We start from the raw sequence: 20,276 nt of genomic DNA, 5'->3' as shown, positions 1-20,276 counted from the left end.
CACACACTCTCTCTCACACACTCACACACACACACACACACACAAACATAAACACACACAAACACATCAACACACTCTCTCTCTCTCACACACACACACACACACACTCTCTCTCACACACTCACACACACACACACACACACACACAAACATAAACACACACAAACACATCAACACACTCTCTCTCTCTCACACACACACACACACACACTCTCTCTCACACACTCACACACACACACACACACACAAACATAAACACACACAAACACATCAACACACTCTCTCTCTCTCACACACACACACACACACACACACACACACTTCAGTCTGTTATCGGCTGTGATTGAGTTTCTCGACTGGAGAATCTGACAGCATGTTTTCTGGAAGCTCGACTGAGCTGAGAGATCTGATAACAGAGCGAGAGACAGACAGATGCTCAATCTGCTTCCACTTTCCACAAAAACATGCCATTTCTGAAGAACTGTGTCAAGATTATGAAACAACAATGAAAACGCAAAACACAACTAGACTGGACAAAAACTACACTATTAACTTTAATGTTTTTGAAAGAGTCTCTTCTGCTCGGGCTGTGTTTATTTGATGAAAAATACAGTAAAAATTGTGAAATATTATTCCAGTGTAAATCAGCTGTTTTCTATGTGAATATATAGTAAAGTGTAATTTATTCCTGTGATCAAAGCTGAATTTTCAGCATCATTACTCCAGTCTTCAGAAAATGAAGTCAGTGTTTCCGTGGGTTGGTTATGAGAGCTCTAGTCTGATGAAAGAGCAGAGAGAGAGAGAGAGAGAGAGCGAGAGCACTTTAATGATGACCTCGTCCCTCTCATGCACCTCCACTGTTTTTATCAGCCTGAAACAATTTCAATTACAGCATGCTTGGTGAACTCCCGTCTCTGTAAATGGGCTTATTACGGAGACAGACCCGGTGAGACAGCAGCGTCTCTCAGCCCGTCCGCCCGTCGGTTCAGTCCAATAAAGCCTGCGGCGCTGGGGTGAGACTCTTTTGTGTGCTGTTAAGAGGGTAATAACTGTAATGGTGAACAGAGAATTACTGCCGTGTTACGCTGAGGAGATCCGGCCTGGATGAAGTGATCCGTGTCGGTAAGGACACATCCGAAGCGCTCCGTCAATCCAATTTTGCTGCAGATCGACATGTAAAAAGATCCGAAGTGAAAAGCCCTGGAGGATCTGCTGCACTTTAGGTGTTTGACGGCTGAATTTGATCTAAAATGATTTCAAACAGCTAATTGTTTTGTAGATATTTATTTTAAAAAATTCTATGAAAGTCTTGAAATCACCAGTTTGATTTTCAGGGAATGCATGAATTTAATAAAATAAACATGAATGCAGTGCAGTGTTGCTCTGGATAAAAGCGTCTGCCAAATGCATAAACATGAAATATTTGTACTATTAAAAATGTTTGGATCATTTAAAATGAACTGACAGAGCACCAAAAATACACTTTCCTCTTATATATTTATACATGTTAAATCGACAGCCCTAGTTAAAGTGTTAAGTTATTGTAAAAAATAACATGTTAAAGTTATGAATGCATTTAACGCAATTCGCATTTTGAACGAATTGGGTGAACTAATGATTCAATGACTCATTCATAAAGAGAGCCATTTACTTCATTCCTGAATGAATCAGCTGTTTGTAGAATTGAATGACTCAATGACTCATTTAGACATTTACCACCACCTACTGGCAGATTTATTTTCTTATTTAGAGTATCATTTCATTAAAAAAAAATCTAAAGCTACTTTTTGAAATGTCTATTTGATGCTTTTCTCATTTAACACAATAATGACTTTAAATGATCTTTTGGGGGTAATTTCTCTTCCAAATTAATTAATCGCTACATTGTGTAATTAATTAGGCCTCGATTAAACATTTTAATTGATTGACAGCCCTAATTTTAACTTTGAAAGCTTTATCACTGTTTACTCTAAAAAACACTGGATTAAAAACAACCCAATTTGGGTTGTTTTCAACCCAAGGGCTGGGTAAATATAGGACAGAACACATGGTGGGTTAATTTTACCCAGCAAATTGGGTTCATTCATTTTTACTATAATAACTAGTTTATTTTTACTTCATACATGAATTAATGTTTACAGATTAACTTAAATCCTATCAACTTTTTTAAATACTCACACAACCACTGGTTTGCATGATAGTTCCTTTATTTAATCCCTTTTTTTAATATAGTTTTTAATACATATTGCCTACATTTAAGTTCGTTTAACAAATATTACAAGTAAAAATTAAACATTTGTTAGTAATTCACGTGTAAGAGACCAGTCTCTGTTGTCCTGTTTCCACCGTAACGGAGCTGGATCTCGAGCCGATAACTGATAACTTCAGACCGCCGCCTGAGTTTCACTCGTAGCCGAAAAATGCTGTGACTGACTCCATAACCTGTCCATAAATAATCAGTGTACTATTCTGAGAACATATTTTAACATCATAAGTATTTATATTCTGTATATTTTTGAATAAAATCATAACATTTTATGCAAGGCATCAGGCGTTTCCATCATGTGAAAAGACCGACGCGACACTCGTTTAGGTGACTCACATCGCGCCCCTGTATGTTGCTTTGCATAAAATTAAGCGATATACAGAACAATAACAAATTTTTAGATAAAATAAAACGTACACAAACCTGTATTTTATCGAAGGCATGCACCAGTTTCACAGAGCTGCACTCCTCTCTCCTGAAGGGGGCGCAAAATGCCCGCTGTAAATAACTCAACACCTGGGTTGTTGACCCAGGTGTTGACCCAGGATCTGGGTAACAGAAAATCCACCCAAACGCTGGGTTGTTACGTCTGACCCAGGATCTGGGTAACACAAAAACCACCCAAACGCTGGGTTGTTACGTCTGACCCAGGAGCTGGGTAACACAAAAACCACCCAAACGCTGGGTTGTTACGTCTGACCCAGGAGCTGGGTAACACAAAAACCACCCAAACGCTGGGTTGTTACGTCTGACCCAGGAGCTGGGTAACACAAAAACCACCCAAACGCTGGGTTGTTACGTCTGACCCAGGAGCTGGGTAACACAAAAACCACCCAAACGCTGGGTTGTTACGTCTGACCCAGGAGCTGGGTAACACAAAAACCACCCAAACGCTGGGTTGTTACGTCTGACCCAGGATCTGGGTAACAGAAAATCCACCCAAACGCTGGGTTGTTACGTCTGACCCAGGAGCTGGGTAACACAAAAACCACCCAAACGCTGGGTTGTTACGTCTGACCCAGGATCTGGGTAACAGAAAATCCACCCAAACGCTGGGTTGTTACGTCTGACCCAGGAGCTGAGTAACACAAAAACCACCCAAACGCTGGGTTGTTACGTCTGACCCAGGAGCTGGGTAACACAAAAACCACCCAAACGCTGGGTTGTTACGTCTGACCCAGGAGCTGGGTAACACAAAAACCACCCAAACGCTGGGTTGTTACGTCTGACCCAGGAGCTGGGTAACACAAAAACCACCCAAACGCTGGGTTGTTACGTCTGACCCAGGAGCTGAGTAACACAAAAACCACCCAAACGCTGGGTTGTTACGTCTGACCCAGGAGCTGGGTAACACAAAAACCACCCAAACGCTGGGTTGTTACGTCTGACCCAGGAGCTGAGTAACACAAAAACCACCCAAACGCTGGGTTGTTACGTCTGACCCAGGAGCTGGGTAACACAAAAACCACCCAAACGCTGGGTTGTTACGTCTGACCCAGGAGCTGGGTAACACAAAAACCACCCAAACACTGGGTTGTTACGTCTGACCCAGGAGCTGGGTAACACAAAAACCACCCAAACGCTGGGTTGTTACGTCTGACCCAGGAGCTGGGTAACACAAAAACCACCCAAACGCTGGGTTGTTACGTCTGACCCAGGATCTGGGTAACAGAAAATCCACCCAAACGCTGGGTTGTTACGTCTGACCCAGGAGCTGGGTAACACAAAAACCACCCAAACGCTGGGTTGTTACGTCTGACCCAGGATCTGGGTAACAGAAAATCCACCCAAACGCTGGGTTGTTACGTCTGACCCAGGAGCTGAGTAACACAAAAACCACCCAAACGCTGGGTTGTTACGTCTGACCCAGGAGCTGGGTAACACAAAAACCACCCAAACGCTGGGTTGTTACGTCTGACCCAGGAGCTGGGTAACACAAAAACCACCCAAACGCTGAGTTGTTACATCTGACCCAGGATCTGGGTAACACAAAAACCACCCAAACGCTGGGTTGTTACGTCTGACCCAGGAGCTGGGTAACACAAAAACTACCCAAACGCTGAGTTGTTACGTCTGACCCAGGATCTGGGTAACAGAAAATCCACCCAAACGCTGGGTTGTTACGTCTGACCCAGGATCTGGGTAACACAAAAACCACCCAAACGCTGGGTTGTTACGTCTGACCCAGGATCTGGGTAACAGAAAATCCACCCAAACGCTGGGTTGTTACGTCTGACCCAGGAGCTGGGTAACACAAAAACCACCCAAACGCTGGGTTGTTACGTCTGACCCAGGATCTGGGTAACACAAAAACCACCCAAACGCTGGGTTGTTACGTCTGACCCAGGAGCTGGGTAACACAAAAACCACCCAAACGCTGGGTTGTTACGTCTGACCCAGGATCTGGGTAACAAAAAATCCACCCAAACGCTGGGTTGTTACGTCTGACCCAGGAGCTGGGTAACACAAAAACCACCCAAACGCTGGGTTGTTACTTCTGACCCAGGATCTGAGTAACAGAAAATCCACCCAAACGCTGGGTTGTTACGTCTGACCCAGGATCTGGGTAACACAAAAACCACCCAAACGCTGGGTTGTTACGTCTGACCCAGGATCTGGGTAACACAAAAACCACCCAAACGCTGGGTTGTTACGTCTGACCCAGGATCTGGGTAACACAAAAACCACCCAAACGCTGGGTTGTTACGTCTGACCCAGGATCTGGGTAACACAAAAACCACCCAAACGCTGGGTTGTTACGTCTGACCCAGGAGCTGGGTAACACAAAAACCACCCAAACGCTGGGTTGTTACGTCTGACCCAGGATCTGAGTAACAGAAAATCCACCCAAACGCTGGGTTGTTACGTCTGACCCAGGAGCTGTGTAACACAAAAACCACCCAAACGCTGGGTTGTTACGTCTGACCCAGGATCTGGGTAACACAAAAACCACCCAAACGCTGGGTTGTTACGTCTGACCCAGGATCTGGGTAACACAAAAACCACCCAAACGCTGGGTTGTTACATCTGACCCAGGATCTGGGTAACACAAAAACCACCCAAACGCTGGGTTGTTACGTCTGACCCAGGATCTGGGTAACACAAAAACCACCCAAACCAAACACAAGGTTGTTTTGTCTGACCCAGGATCTGGGTAACACAAAAACCACCCAAACGCTGGGTTGTTACGTCTGACCCAGGATCTGAGTAACAGAAAATCCACCCAAACGCTGGGTTGTTACGTCTGACCCAGGATCTGGGTAACACAAAAACCACCCAAACCAAACACAGGGTTGTTACGTCTGACCCAGGAGCTGGGTAACACAAAATCCACCCAAACGCTGGGTTGTTACGTCTGACCCAGGATCTGGGTAACAGAAAATCCACCCAAATGCTGGGTTGTTACGTCTGACCCAGGATCTGGGTAACAGAAAATCCACCCAAACGCTGGGTTGTTACGTCTGACCCAGGATCTGGGTAACACAAAAACCACCCAAACCAAACACAAGGTTGTTATGTCTGACCCAGGATCTGGGTAACACAAAAATCACCCAAACACTGGGTTGTTATGTCTGACCCAGGAGCTGGGTAACACAAAAACCACCCAAACGCTGGGTTGTTACATCTGACCCAGGATCTGGGTAACACAAAAACCACCCAAACCAAACACAAGGTTGTTATGTCTGACCCAGGATCTGGGTAACACAAAAACCACCCAAACGCTGGGTTGCTACGTCTGACCCAGGATCTGGGTAACACAAAAACCACCCAAACGCTGGGTTGTTACATCTGACCCAGGATCTGGGTAACACAAAAACCACCCAAACGCTGGGTTGTTACGTCTGACCCAGGATCTGAGTAACAGAAAATCCACCCAAACGCTGGGTTGTTACGTCTGACCCAGGATCTGGGTAACACAAAAACCACCCAAACCAAACACAGGGTTGTTACGTCTGACCCAGGAGCTGGGTAACACAAAATCCACCCAAACGCTGGGTTGTTACGTCTGACCCAGGAGCTGGGTAACACAAAAACCACCCAAACGCTGGGTTGTTACGTCTGACCCAGGATCTGGGTAACAGAAAATCCACCCAAACGCTGGGTTGTTACGTCTGACCCAGGAGCTGGGTAACACAAAAACCACCCAAACGCTGGGTTGTTACGTCTGACCCAGGATCTGGGTAACACAAAAACCACCCAAACGCTGGGTTGTTACGTCTGACCCAGGAGCTGGGTAACACAAAAACCACCCAAACGCTGGGTTGTTACGTCTGACCCAGGATCTGGGTAACAAAAAATCCACCCAAACGCTGGGTTGTTACGTCTGACCCAGGAGCTGGGTAACACAAAAACCACCCAAACGCTGGGTTGTTACTTCTGACCCAGGATCTGAGTAACAGAAAATCCACCCAAACGCTGGGTTGTTACGTCTGACCCAGGATCTGGGTAACACAAAAACCACCCAAACGCTGGGTTGTTACGTCTGACCCAGGATCTGGGTAACACAAAAACCACCCAAACGCTGGGTTGTTACGTCTGACCAGGATCTGGGTAACACAAAAACCACCCAAACGCTGGGTTGTTACGTCTGACCCAGGATCTGGGTAACACAAAAACCACCCAAACGCTGGGTTGTTACGTCTGACCCAGGAGCTGGGTAACACAAAAACCACCCAAACGCTGGGTTGTTACGTCTGACCCAGGATCTGAGTAACAGAAAATCCACCCAAACGCTGGGTTGTTACGTCTGACCCAGGAGCTGTGTAACACAAAAACCACCCAAACGCTGGGTTGTTACGTCTGACCCAGGATCTGGGTAACACAAAAACCACCCAAACGCTGGGTTGTTACGTCTGACCCAGGATCTGGGTAACACAAAAACCACCCAAACGCTGGGTTGTTACATCTGACCCAGGATCTGGGTAACACAAAAACCACCCAAACGCTGGGTTGTTACGTCTGACCCAGGATCTGGGTAACACAAAAACCACCCAAACCAAACACAAGGTTGTTTTGTCTGACCCAGGATCTGGGTAACACAAAAACCACCCAAACGCTGGGTTGTTACGTCTGACCCAGGATCTGAGTAACAGAAAATCCACCCAAACGCTGGGTTGTTACGTCTGACCCAGGATCTGGGTAACACAAAAACCACCCAAACCAAACACAGGGTTGTTACGTCTGACCCAGGAGCTGGGTAACACAAAATCCACCCAAACGCTGGGTTGTTACGTCTGACCCAGGATCTGGGTAACAGAAAATCCACCCAAATGCTGGGTTGTTACGTCTGACCCAGGATCTGGGTAACAGAAAATCCACCCAAACGCTGGGTTGTTACGTCTGACCCAGGATCTGGGTAACACAAAAACCACCCAAACCAAACACAAGGTTGTTATGTCTGACCCAGGATCTGGGTAACACAAAAATCACCCAAACACTGGGTTGTTATGTCTGACCCAGGAGCTGGGTAACACAAAAACCACCCAAACGCTGGGTTGTTACATCTGACCCAGGATCTGGGTAACACAAAAACCACCCAAACCAAACACAAGGTTGTTATGTCTGACCCAGGATCTGGGTAACACAAAAACCACCCAAACGCTGGGTTGCTACGTCTGACCCAGGATCTGGGTAACACAAAAACCACCCAAACGCTGGGTTGTTACATCTGACCCAGGATCTGGGTAACACAAAAACCACCCAAACGCTGGGTTGTTACGTCTGACCCAGGATCTGAGTAACAGAAAATCCACCCAAACGCTGGGTTGTTACGTCTGACCCAGGATCTGGGTAACACAAAAACCACCCAAACCAAACACAGGGTTGTTACGTCTGACCCAGGAGCTGGGTAACACAAAATCCACCCAAACGCTGGGTTGTTACGTCTGACCCAGGATCTGGGTAACAGAAAATCCACCCAAATGCTGGGTTGTTACGTCTGACCCAGGATCTGGGTAACAGAAAATCCACCCAAACGCTGGGTTGTTACGTCTGACCCAGGATCTGGGTAACACAAAAACCACCCAAACCAAACACAAGGTTGTTATGTCTGACCCAGGATCTGGGTAACACAAAAATCACCCAAACTCTGGGTTGCTACGTCTGACCCAGGAGCTGGGTAACACAAAAACTACCCAAAATGAAGAAATGTGAAATGTTGAAATGTTTTAAACTTCATTTTATTTATATTTTGCTTTCATTGTATTTACTTTAAAATTAGGCAAATAAAAAAATGTTTATAATAAAAATAATAATAACCTGATGTGAATTAATAAATCTAGATAGACACGATCTACACAGGACGATTAAAATACTGGATTAGAGTTGCTAAGAAACACACACAAACACATGAGATATTTCCAGGTAAAACTCGTGCATGACTGTGTGTTCATTGAGAGTGTTTGATGATTCACGGCTCTTTCCTTTTGAAACATGTCAGAAAGGATCTGCTGCTTTAAACGCCCTTTGTGAGTCTTTATGGCTTTATTCATTCACTGTTCTGCTTTATATTCCTCTGAAGACCTGCAGCACTTTCACTGCGGCCTGTAGATATCGACAGCTTTTGTGGCTTTGGCTTTTTTGCATGTAAAAGTTTTCCCACAGAAGTTGTCGTCATCTACTCACCTTTGTGTGGTTTCAAACCCACACGCTGCTTATTTGTCTGTGGAACACAAAAGAAGAAATTCTGCCCTACAACGGCATACAAATCATGTCAGTCAAGCTCCAAAATAAACAAAAACACCATAAAAGCTTCACAAACGTCTCTTAAAAATCAATTCACTGACAGGTTTCTCTTCTCAAGCCTGCATCAACATCAAAACTGACTTAAACGACTTATACCGTTACATACACTTTAATTATTTTGTATGTTTATTTCATGTTTAAGCCAGAAAATAATGAACAAATCAGGTTGTAAATTGTATTCAGACTCCTATATTTTGAGTACAGGTTTGCAAACATCATGTAAAACAAATAGAAAATAAAATATAATATTTTGTTTGACTTCTTGAGGTTGACTTTCTTCTAAAGGTTTAAGCACCCTTCTTAAAAATAAGTGCACTTAATTGTATTGACTGTGTGCTTGTAGTGTTCTTAAAATCTTCAAAGTATACTTTTTAAAAAACTGTATTTGCAGATAATATTTTAATAAAATAAAAAGCCACTTAAGTGTGCACTTTGTAGGCCTAATATTGTCAAGTTAATACATTTTAATAATGTTTTGTCGCGCTTCAAAGAAGTACACTTATTTTAATGTGTTGACTAATGTACTAAAGCACATGTAAAGTATTTGACTATAATTTTGTTATTCAATATTACATTTAAAGTTAATATATTGTAAATGTAGTAAATTGCATCTTTATAATTACAAATGTGTAAACGGAAATATATTTAAATACATGACATAAAAGTTTCAATAGAAATAATATTGAAGTATATTGTATTTTACCATAAATGCTTGTCAGATTCATTCAGCAGTACACTTTAACCATATTTCAAAGACAATAGAAGTAATTATAAAATAATATCTACATTTTTTGACCTACTTAAGTGGCTCTAAAGTTCAACTAATTGCATTTAATATAAATTATACAGACAACAATGTTGTCAAAGTGATCCCCGTTCACATGAAAAAACAAAAACGCTGTATTCTGCTGCCAGGCCAGTAGATGGCGATGTCACTTTGTAAAGAAACACTACACGCCTATAGACTGAGCATGTAATACTCATGCGCATGACGTCACAGTTTTCACAAATTCACGTTTTTGTAGTTAACACAGAGATGATAACAGTATCGTTTTCAAAAACCTGTTTTCGAAAGTTTGCATTTTCAGGCCCCCAAACGCGTTGTTGTTGTGTAAATGAACAGCCAAAACACATAAAAAGTTTTCCGTTTTTAGTTGAAAACTGTCATGTAAACGTCCCCTAAGTGTTCAAAAACATTACATTCAGTTCACACTTAAATATTTTCTTTTAGCATATATTATTTCAATAAGTACTCTTTTTGAAATTATGCTAAAGTGTGCTACTTTTCCACAAAGGCATCTTCTTATCTTTCAAAACGAACAAAATTTTTAAGCTTTATTTCCATGAAAGTGGCACATGTGTGTTTCTTCTGCCTTAGTTTAGAGGCCCTGATATACTTCAAGCGAAATCGAAGAAATATCTGGTGTGACGTTATTTCGAACCAAATCAGGTCAAATGGAAGTTCGTATGGAGTTCGAAACGGCTTGCCAAAGTGAAGTTTTCAGAAAAATTTACCATTGGTCAGTGGTGGGTGTGGGTGAGGTGGGTGTGGCTCTGAGGCTCCACCCTCTTTGATGTGGAAATCTTTTTCCGGTTCATTTCCTCTGATCAGTCCGTCGAGGTCAGACGTCCACAAGAGTCAAAACATAAACTGTGGAGAGCTGCTTGGCCTTTAATTCCAAAAGAAAATGTTAATGTGTCTCAAAGCACTTAAACTTTCAGTGGATTTCTGAGTAAATGCCGGTGTTTTTCTCCCATAATGCAATACATATACAGAACCGCCCCTTTGAAGCTCATTTACGGTCTCTGACGCTCCTCCAGACCTTCAGATGTCCCTCACAGACAGAATGCACTTTAAAAACAACTTTAAGTAGTTCAATATTTTCTTAAGATGTAAGTCTGCGGGATTGTTTTAGTTGTTTTATCAAGTCTGAGCAATTTGTAGCACTAGTAATTTTGCTTGACCTAAAAAACACCACAGATAAGTTCTATCATAGTATCTTTTCATGTGTTACCCAGTACCCCCCAAAAAAGCATAATTGAGAGACCCTGAACATTGGTCACGAAACAGATCAATTGCATTTGCATGCAAAATAAGCTAATTATCATAAATTACTTTAGCAGTAAGAATCGTCCTTATTGTCTGACAATAATTGAGACAATTAGACGATAACAATGACAATGATAGCAGCTCTCGGTTGGGCTGTGATTGCTTTGACATCAGTCAGCGTGACTGCGTTCTGCCACTCAAATTATTTAATTTCATTTTAATTTCCCATCAACCTCAGTGTCACCAGCTGCCTGTCAGCCAGAGAGAAATAAAGACATTTGCACACAAGGAAAAAAGAGTAATGGAAATACACCTGGATATCAGGAAAGAGACAAAGAAAACGAGAATATGTGTAGAAAGACAAACACAAAAATCTGAAGGTTGCTGAAGCACCAAACACACTCTTCGCTTTACGAGAGAAAGACAAACATCCAAAGCTTCACCGTTTGAGAGTGAGATTTTTGTGATGAAACCTCACTTGAGGTTGTGCATTACAACAAAAGTTAAATCACTGTGACAAACAATAATAATCTCAACTTACATATTTGTTAAAAGATGCTATAGATAAATTTAGTTTCAAATTTCACTTTCTATGATCCCAAGTTGCACAATATTTTTTTACGTTATAGCGCCCCCTATCGCTGTAAATTAATGAGATTTGACATGTTTACTCAGACTGTCCTGATGTCCATTTGCACCATTTTTTGTGAAGTTTGGACATTGCATTAACAATATACAGGTTAATTAGTCATTATGGGTCACATTTAAAACGTGTTGGCTCGAATCTGCCAAGCGATGAGATAAATTTTAATAATAAATCATGTAAAGATGTATTTTTATCAGAACCATCTCTCGATGCTACATGTTAGACTTAACGCACATTGTTGTACTAATGGCTAAACAGGTTTGAAAAAGTCGTTTCTGTGAAAAATCAAAGTGGCAGAAAATTCTCATTGGGAAAATGTAAAGATTCAGACTTGTTGGAGGATTCGGATGGAAGAACAAGAAGACTCTGTAGTTCATGAGACTGATTGATAGTTGTGGATATTTTTGTTGATTTGACGATCTAAATCTGCTTTATTTACACTTAAAATGCATTTATCGAATTCAAACCAGACCCCAGGAAAATATAAAAAGTTCAGTCCAAATTCAAACATGATGGAGGATTCAGAAGGGTGGATTTAGACTGAGGTTTGTGACTACTATTGTCTTCTGTAGAGCTGCTTCACAGTTTAAATTAAATTCATTTTACAACATTAACCTGTTTATTACTGTGAAGCTGCTTTGAAACAATCAGTATTGATCAAAGATCTATAAAAATAAATGTGACTTGACTTGAGACTGATTGGCATCTATTATTGTTGATGTGATTCAATCTAAATCTGCTTTATTTACATTTTATAATGCATAAATCATACATGCAAACTCATACAAATGCAGTCCAAAGATGGATCTGTAAATTCAGTTACACTCACCTAGTAGATGTCAGTCACTGAATGATGTTTGATAGGGTGTGTGTGTGTGTGTTTCAGTGTCTCTTCAGGACATCACGATGAGGAAGGCTTTCCGCAGCTCCACCATCCAGGACCAGCAGCTGTTTGAGCGTCAGTCTCTGCCCGTCCCGATGCAGGAGACGTACGAGCTGTGCGAACAACCTCCACCGCTGAACATCCTCACGCCCTACAGGTCAGAACGACATCTATACCTCATATACAACATATAATCATGTGCATAATGCCATCTGAGATGGGCCAATCATTAGATTTACATTCTACCATACACTGTAAAAATTGTTATAAATATTACGAATATTGAGAGTTCATTGACAAATTGCTTTTGTTGTTTTTGCTTTGGATGAAAACATCTGCTAAATGCATAAATATAAATGTAAAATAAAACAAAAGATAATTGAAGTAGGGTGAATTAAGGTTGATTGGGACACTTTTTCAAATTCATCTCAATGGCAAAAAGTGTCCCAATCACCCTGAATTCACCCTACGTTTTACAAGAAAATATTTTCTTACGTTATAGCGCCCCCTATCACTGTAAATTAATGAGATTTGGCATGTTTACTCAGACTGTCCTGATGTCCATCTGTACCAATTTTTGTGAAGTTCGGACATTGCATTAACAATATACAGGTTTTTAAGTAATTATGGGTCACATTATGAGTCACAGCCAAGCTATATGATATTTTAATGGTAAATAACGGTAAAAAAGACACATTTTTATCAGGACCATCTTCCGATGCTACATATTTAATTTCATGCACATCAGACCAACGGCCTTTGGATAAACAAGATTTACAAGAAAATACTATTTTAGTCTTGCTACTTCAAGATTTCACATTTAATTGTTGCTTGCTGATTCTTTAATTATTGGTGAAATTTACTAGCAAATAAATATTTTTCAAAGTAAATCGAACACCAAACTTCTTCCAGTCTATATACCTCAGTATTTTTAAAACTGCATTGAGATAACAATGAAATTAAATGGACATCAAATACCTCGCAGATGTATCTTAATGTCTCAAACTTGTCTGCAATCAAAAGTCAGAGATCTCAAACATTTTCCATCAAATGATGTGAGCCGCTTTACATTCATTTTATAGCTCTATACTCCTACTGGATGACGACTGGTGACTCACTTGTGTCCATTTTTGTTTCTCCTGAGGACTTTTAGTCACATATTTACATGAACTATAACTAAAACTCCATTCTTGAGTCTCTTGAGCAACGAAAGAGCGATAACGTCTCCGTCTTTGCTCTCGTTCATGCAGTTTCTGCTGCTGTTTGCATATGTGCGTCACACAGTGTTTCTGGGATTAATGCTCATTACTGGAGGCTGGAACATTTATTTTGAGAGCTGCGTAATATGCATGAGCTTTTGCTCTCTGTCTCTCTCTTCACACGTTTGCTCATTACTTCATGAAGACCACAGCACCGGAGGTTGTTTCATTAGACATCAGCACACATGATTCCTGTAAAACCATTGTCTTCTACTCTTACACACATGCTAAAAATGTTCAAGACATCCCATTTTGTCCAGTATCGCTCATTTTCCTCAACAGCAGTTTTGTGCTTGTCTTCAATCCTCAGGTTATATTTAACAGAAGCACTATTGCAAAGCCGTTTTTAAATATCAGTTACACATTTGCAAGAAGAAAATTGCACAATATTTACCTATACACTACCATTCAAAAGTTGGTTAATGTTTTGGAAAAAAGTCTCTTCTGCTCACCAAGGCTGCATTTATTTAATCAAAAATACAGTAAAAACTGTGAAATATTATTGCAATTTAAAATAACTGTTTTCTATGTGAATATATAGTAGTATAGTAATAGTATAGTAAAATTTTCAGTGTCACATGATCCTTCAGAAATCATTCTAATATGATGATTTGCTGCTCAAGAAACATTTCAGATTGTAAAACAGCCACAGCAGCTTGAATTCAAACATGTTTTTCTTCATGTGGGAGATGAAACTCTCTGAATGTGTTATTTACAGTATTGATTGGCCTGTCATGAGAGTCTGGAGGTGTTAATTGCTTCATTTGTGTTGATTGTTTTTCTTCTTCTCCTTCTTCTTCTTCTTCTTCTTCTTCTTCTTCTTGTCGTAGCTCATTTGCCATTTTAACCAGCAAACTCAAATTAATCGAGCGAAAATGAGAAAGAAAGTGTGATGAAGGAGAAAAACGTACAAAGTCAGAAAGCAAATGTGAGAAACAGAGGAGGTGTAATATCAGTCATTCACACGCTGGGCGATTTCCAGCTCTTTTCACAGCTCTCTGTGTTCAGCCTCAAAAACCTGATGTCAAATCATGTCTGGGATTATAGAGGTGTTGGAATACTGCTAACTGGGGCTGTTTTTATATATTAATGAATATTTCAAAATATTATTAATTAATCAAATGAATCTAAATATTTTTCTGTCTTTTGGCAGCGTTCAGTATATATCTCAATATTTATGTATTTGCACTGAAATGGCTTAAAACACACAATTAGGAAACAATTTCAACAAAACCAACATTGACACTAAAAATGTGTCAAGCAAGAAATAAAATAATTAGTTTTATAAAATAAAAACTATGTTGCATGTTTAAATCACAAAAATGATATTATATTATACAAATATATTTAATATATATAATATACAAATATATTATATTATATTATATTATATTATATTATATTATATTAGTGCTGTCAAACGATTGTATAATTATTATGTATATATAAATACACACATACTACATGTATATATTTAAGAAATATTTGCAAGTATATACTGTATATACATTTATATAATTTATACTATATATAAATATAAATATTTTATATATAAATATAATATTTTTTCTTATATACATGCATGTGTGTCTATTTATATATACATAATAATTATACACAGCACATTGGATGTGCACAGCACATTATTTTGGATGTGATTAACCGCGATTAATCGTTTGACAGCACTAATTATATTATATTATATATATAAATAATATTATAGATCATTATTTCTATGTTGCATGTTTAAATCAGTGAGTGGTGTCCAATTTTATATATATATATATATATATATATATATATATATATATATATATATATATATATATATATATATATATTATAATGCATTGCATTGTGGGATACAGCACTCCATTAGTATTCTCTTTACTGCACATTTCTGAGAAATAGTAGTCTCTGTGTATTTATACACATTCTGTACTGTATACATACTGCATACTAATTTTTTGCTTAATAATAGTAGGTAGTGTGCCAACATACTTGATCTGCATCTGTCTCTAGGGATGATGGAAAGGAGGGTCTGAAGTTCTACACCAACCCGTCGTACTTCTTCGACCTGTGGAGAGAGAAAATGCTGCAGGACACAGAAGACAAGAGGAAAGAGAGGCGGAAACAGAAGGTAAAAGGGGCAGGCCAGCATGAGAGGGGCGTGGTCTATATGCAAATGAAACAACCAGAATGGGTGTGGCTTTGAGGCCAAACTTTTTGATGCCTTTTTGGTTAATGTCTCATTGGTCAATATTTTGATGTCTTTTTGTTCAGAGCTATGACAATTACATGTGTTTTTACTGACTTAACAGGACATTTAAGACAAGAGAGCACTAGTTAAGCTGGTTTAGAACCACCTTGCTTTTGTGTCCGTGTGAGTTTGTGTAAAGCACGCATGTGAATGAGCTGTTTTTCTTTACATGAGGTGTTTTCTGACTGCATTTAGATTACAGACCAACACACACACACACACACACACACAGCAGGTCAATCACAGGCTAATTAGAAGCAGATTGTGTTTTTACGCATGACAGCAGATTCTCTCGTCTCTCCTCTGATGTTACTGTGGTAAAAGTGTATATATGATAGTGATACTACAGGTTAAAATATGTACTTTTTGTACATTTTAACAAACATAAAATCAAAATTTCTTTTGCATGGCTACTTTAAACATTTGAAATATGCAGATCATACATAATCATATTAAATATACACAGATTTGTATATAACAAGTATTTTAAACGCATTTCCAGCCTGGAAATCTGTGATCTGAGGAGAAGACGAACCGATCGAGCATTGATGGTGTCCGCACGCACACACACACACAGAATGAGATTAGCTGATGTCTAGAGCGCTGAGGTTTCTTCCCGTCATTCATTCATATTAAGTGTGTAGATGGAGTGGAAGTGGGATTGGCTGCATTAGATTAGACGGACTAGATTACATTAGTCGAGTGGATGAGTGATGTCTGGAAAACTGCTGAAAGTGCAAGTCAGATGAGCTTGAGTCGCTCACACACTCCAGACACGTGCTGGAGAGCAACTAACCATATATACAGCCAAGGCTCACTGATACACGTAGGGAGCAAAGGCTGGCCCGTGTGGTCCGATCCAACAGACGAGCTGCTGTAGCTCAAATTGCTCCAGAAGTTAATGCTGGTTCTGATAGAAAGGTGTCAGAATACACAGTGCATCACAGTTTGTTGCGTATGGAGCTGCATAGCTGCAGACCAGTCAGGGTGCCCATGCTGACCCCTGTCCACCACCGAAAGAGCCAACAGTGGACACGTGAACATCAGAACTGGACCACGGAGATATATATATATATATATATATATATACAGAAATTGAATAATGAGTGATGTCTGTCATTCCGTTATATTGATGCGCAAACCGTGTATATGCGCTCAGTACATTCATGTTGTTTCCACACACATTCAGGATAAAGTTTGAATTTGTTGCTGTGTTTAGTAATTCTGAATTTTTTTTTTTTTGGCTTCTCTATGTGGTTCTGTTCAGTATTGCAACTTGACTTGTCTAAACTGTAAACAAGCTCTTTGCTGTTGCACTGAACACATACTGTACATCGTGAATTATGTCGGTTTGAGGTTCTTATGGCAGAAGAGCTCTGAGCAGCAGGAGTCTGTCACCCGCTGGGATCGTGTTTGAGCGGCTTTGAAAGCAACGATACACACGTTATTAAACACAACACTCACTTTCTCATTCAGATGCATCGGATGGGGAGAAATTTGAGGCTGAGAAAAAGACCCTAGTAATCTCACATGTGTCTCCTCTAGAGCTTCAGAAGCGATAATGTGTGCAATCAAACATCAGAGATATGATATGAACTGAAACATCTCTTATTCAGTTCTTCCAAGCTATTAATTTTAAAGCTATATATTCTCAATGCATGACAGTAAGACGCATCTGAGACAAAGATGATACATAAGTTTGGAATCATTAGGATTTTTTTTTTATGTTTTTGTTGTTTTCTGCTCACAATGGCTGCATTTATTTAATCAAAAATACAGTAAAATTGTAAAATGTTTTTACAATTTAAATCAGCTGTTTTCTATGTGAATATATAGTAAAGTGTAATTTATTCCTGTGATCAAAGCTGAATTTTCAGCATCATTACTCCAGTCTTCAGTGTCACATGATCCTTCAGAAATCATTCTGATTCTGATAACTAAGAACTGAAATGTGCCATGAAATGTCTAACTGAAATCAGACACACCCAATTAACATCAGCTGGTTAGTGGCATCCAGTGCCAGTGATGATGCCCCCCCCCCCACTCCGTTACCATGGCGATGCCATCTTTTACACTCTCAGAATTCAGTGCGAGGACAATAATAGATGCGTTGATATGCAGACCGCTGCCTTTCAGGAGAGATTCACAGAGGGAACGTTTGACTACACAGACACAATCAATCCAAATCATGACATGGCTTGGTGCGATTATCAAATCTTTATTAATGAAATAAATGTATGCGAAGCGCGGCACTGTGTTCATTTACATGTGAGCAGAGCGGCTCTATTCACAGTAAATGCTGCTTCACACTGACTCAGGTTTAATTGCTTTATTATATTATATTATATTATATTATATTATATTATATTATATTATATTATATTATATTATATTATATTATATTATATTATATTATATTATATTATATTATATTATATTATATGAGCAATATCACACTCGTAGCTATACGATATGGCTGTATATCAGCACGACTGTGATTCGGCCGTAGGTAATCACAGCATGCTGATATACAGCCATATCGCACGGCTATGAGTGTGATAATGCATTTATACAACAGTTCGACGGCACAAATGTGTAAATAAATAAGAAATAACTACGGAGTGTCTTTAAAAACACTCTTTTGCCACGGATTCAAATCTCAAGTTGGCAGTTTAACAGTTGAGCCCAAGCCTCATTACTAATTGTAAAACGTCACTTTACAACTATAGTAACGAAGGAACGTTGAGTCGCTTCATTGAAACTCACTGTAATATTAGAGTATTATGAGAGAGAGAGTGAGTGTATTACCTGCATCTAGCTGATATTCTTCAGGTCAATCTTATATTCATAATCACAAAATGTCTGCTGAGAAAAGCGATATCTTTGTCTTTTTAACATTTAAGAGGATTTCCCGTGACAGCACTAGTCAATGCATTTGTCAGTTGCGTCTCGTAAGATGTTTAAAGTAAAAACAATGTCCTTGTTTCCTTGTTTCAGTCCATTTCAATATAAAAGTCTTTGCGACTGACTGACTCACTCATAAAGACAGTCTTTGCCGCCATCTAATGGTGTTTTAATGTAACTTTCACTGAAGTTGAAATCACTAACAGACTCTCTCAATACCAAAATATTTGGCATGTTATTTATATAAAATATTATTTACTGAACACTAATATTTAAACAATAGCCATTATAACAGTATAAGAAGTAAAATATGAAATAAACACAAGCAAACAGTTCAGTCAAATGTACAAAAGCAGCGCTCTAGTTAGTACAGGATTTAATTTCAATGTAAATATAGTTATGAAACTTAATATAGCCCTTAAGCCAAATTTATTAGACCAAGACCAAAGTCCGTTTGATATACCCAAAATGAATTATACCTCATGTTTAAACACGAGCCAGCAGAAAATACCTGAAGGACTGGCCGAGATGAAGCTGTTCTCAGCGGGTACACGAGCTCTGAACGATCGCTGACGGCCTGGAGCTCACATCTCTGAAAGCATCGAAACAAATTTTCAAACAGCCGCTATATGTTTAAATATAAATTGCATATCTGAGGTCTGATGAAAACGATATTCTGTTACAAAATCACAGTAGTATCTATAAAAATATGGTGCGTTTGCTTGTCCGCCATGACACTCGCTGTAAGAATGCTGAAAGCGATTAGAACGGTGAAATGGTGGCGATACTGGTAGAATATCACATGACTGGAAAGACCTCTGAGCCAATCATGAACATGTTCTTAATGACTTGCCTGGTTAAATAAAGGTTAAATAAATAAAAAATCAGATTCGAGACCCAGAAAGAACTGTTTTATATTATATTATATTATATTATATTATATTATATTATATTATATTATATTATATTATATTATATTATATTATATTATATTATATATTATATTATATTATATTATATTATATTATATTATATTATATTATATTATAATGCGACTGTCTATATTATTATAGTTGAAATTTAAAAATTTTTTGGCCAAATTGTGCATCCTTACAAACAAGCACAACAAATCGGGAGATTTTTTTCTCTCTTTTTTTTTTGAAATTTCATAAAGTTTTTTGTCTGTTATTTTTCGAATTTTTTTTACCATAAAGATTTTTTTTCTCCAAAAGTGTTAAAAATTGGTCAAATTATTTTGATGAGT

General features: G+C 39.2%; 1 protein-coding gene across 1 annotated transcript in view; it reads left to right on the top strand.

The window, feature by feature from the left end:
* Window positions 1-20,276, top strand: part of wasf1 (WASP family member 1) — a 71,288-nt gene that overhangs the window by 38,450 nt on the left and 12,562 nt on the right. Inside the window, 2 exon segments of the mRNA XM_048207908.1 lie at window positions 12,593-12,746; window positions 15,871-15,988. Coding sequence (XP_048063865.1) covers window positions 12,593-12,746; window positions 15,871-15,988 — 272 coding nt within the window.

Source organism: Megalobrama amblycephala, linkage group LG11 (genome assembly GCF_018812025.1).
Source record: "Megalobrama amblycephala isolate DHTTF-2021 linkage group LG11, ASM1881202v1, whole genome shotgun sequence".
Taxonomy (NCBI): domain Eukaryota; kingdom Metazoa; phylum Chordata; class Actinopteri; order Cypriniformes; family Xenocyprididae; genus Megalobrama; species Megalobrama amblycephala.
This window is presented reverse-complemented; position numbering and strand designations above follow the sequence as displayed.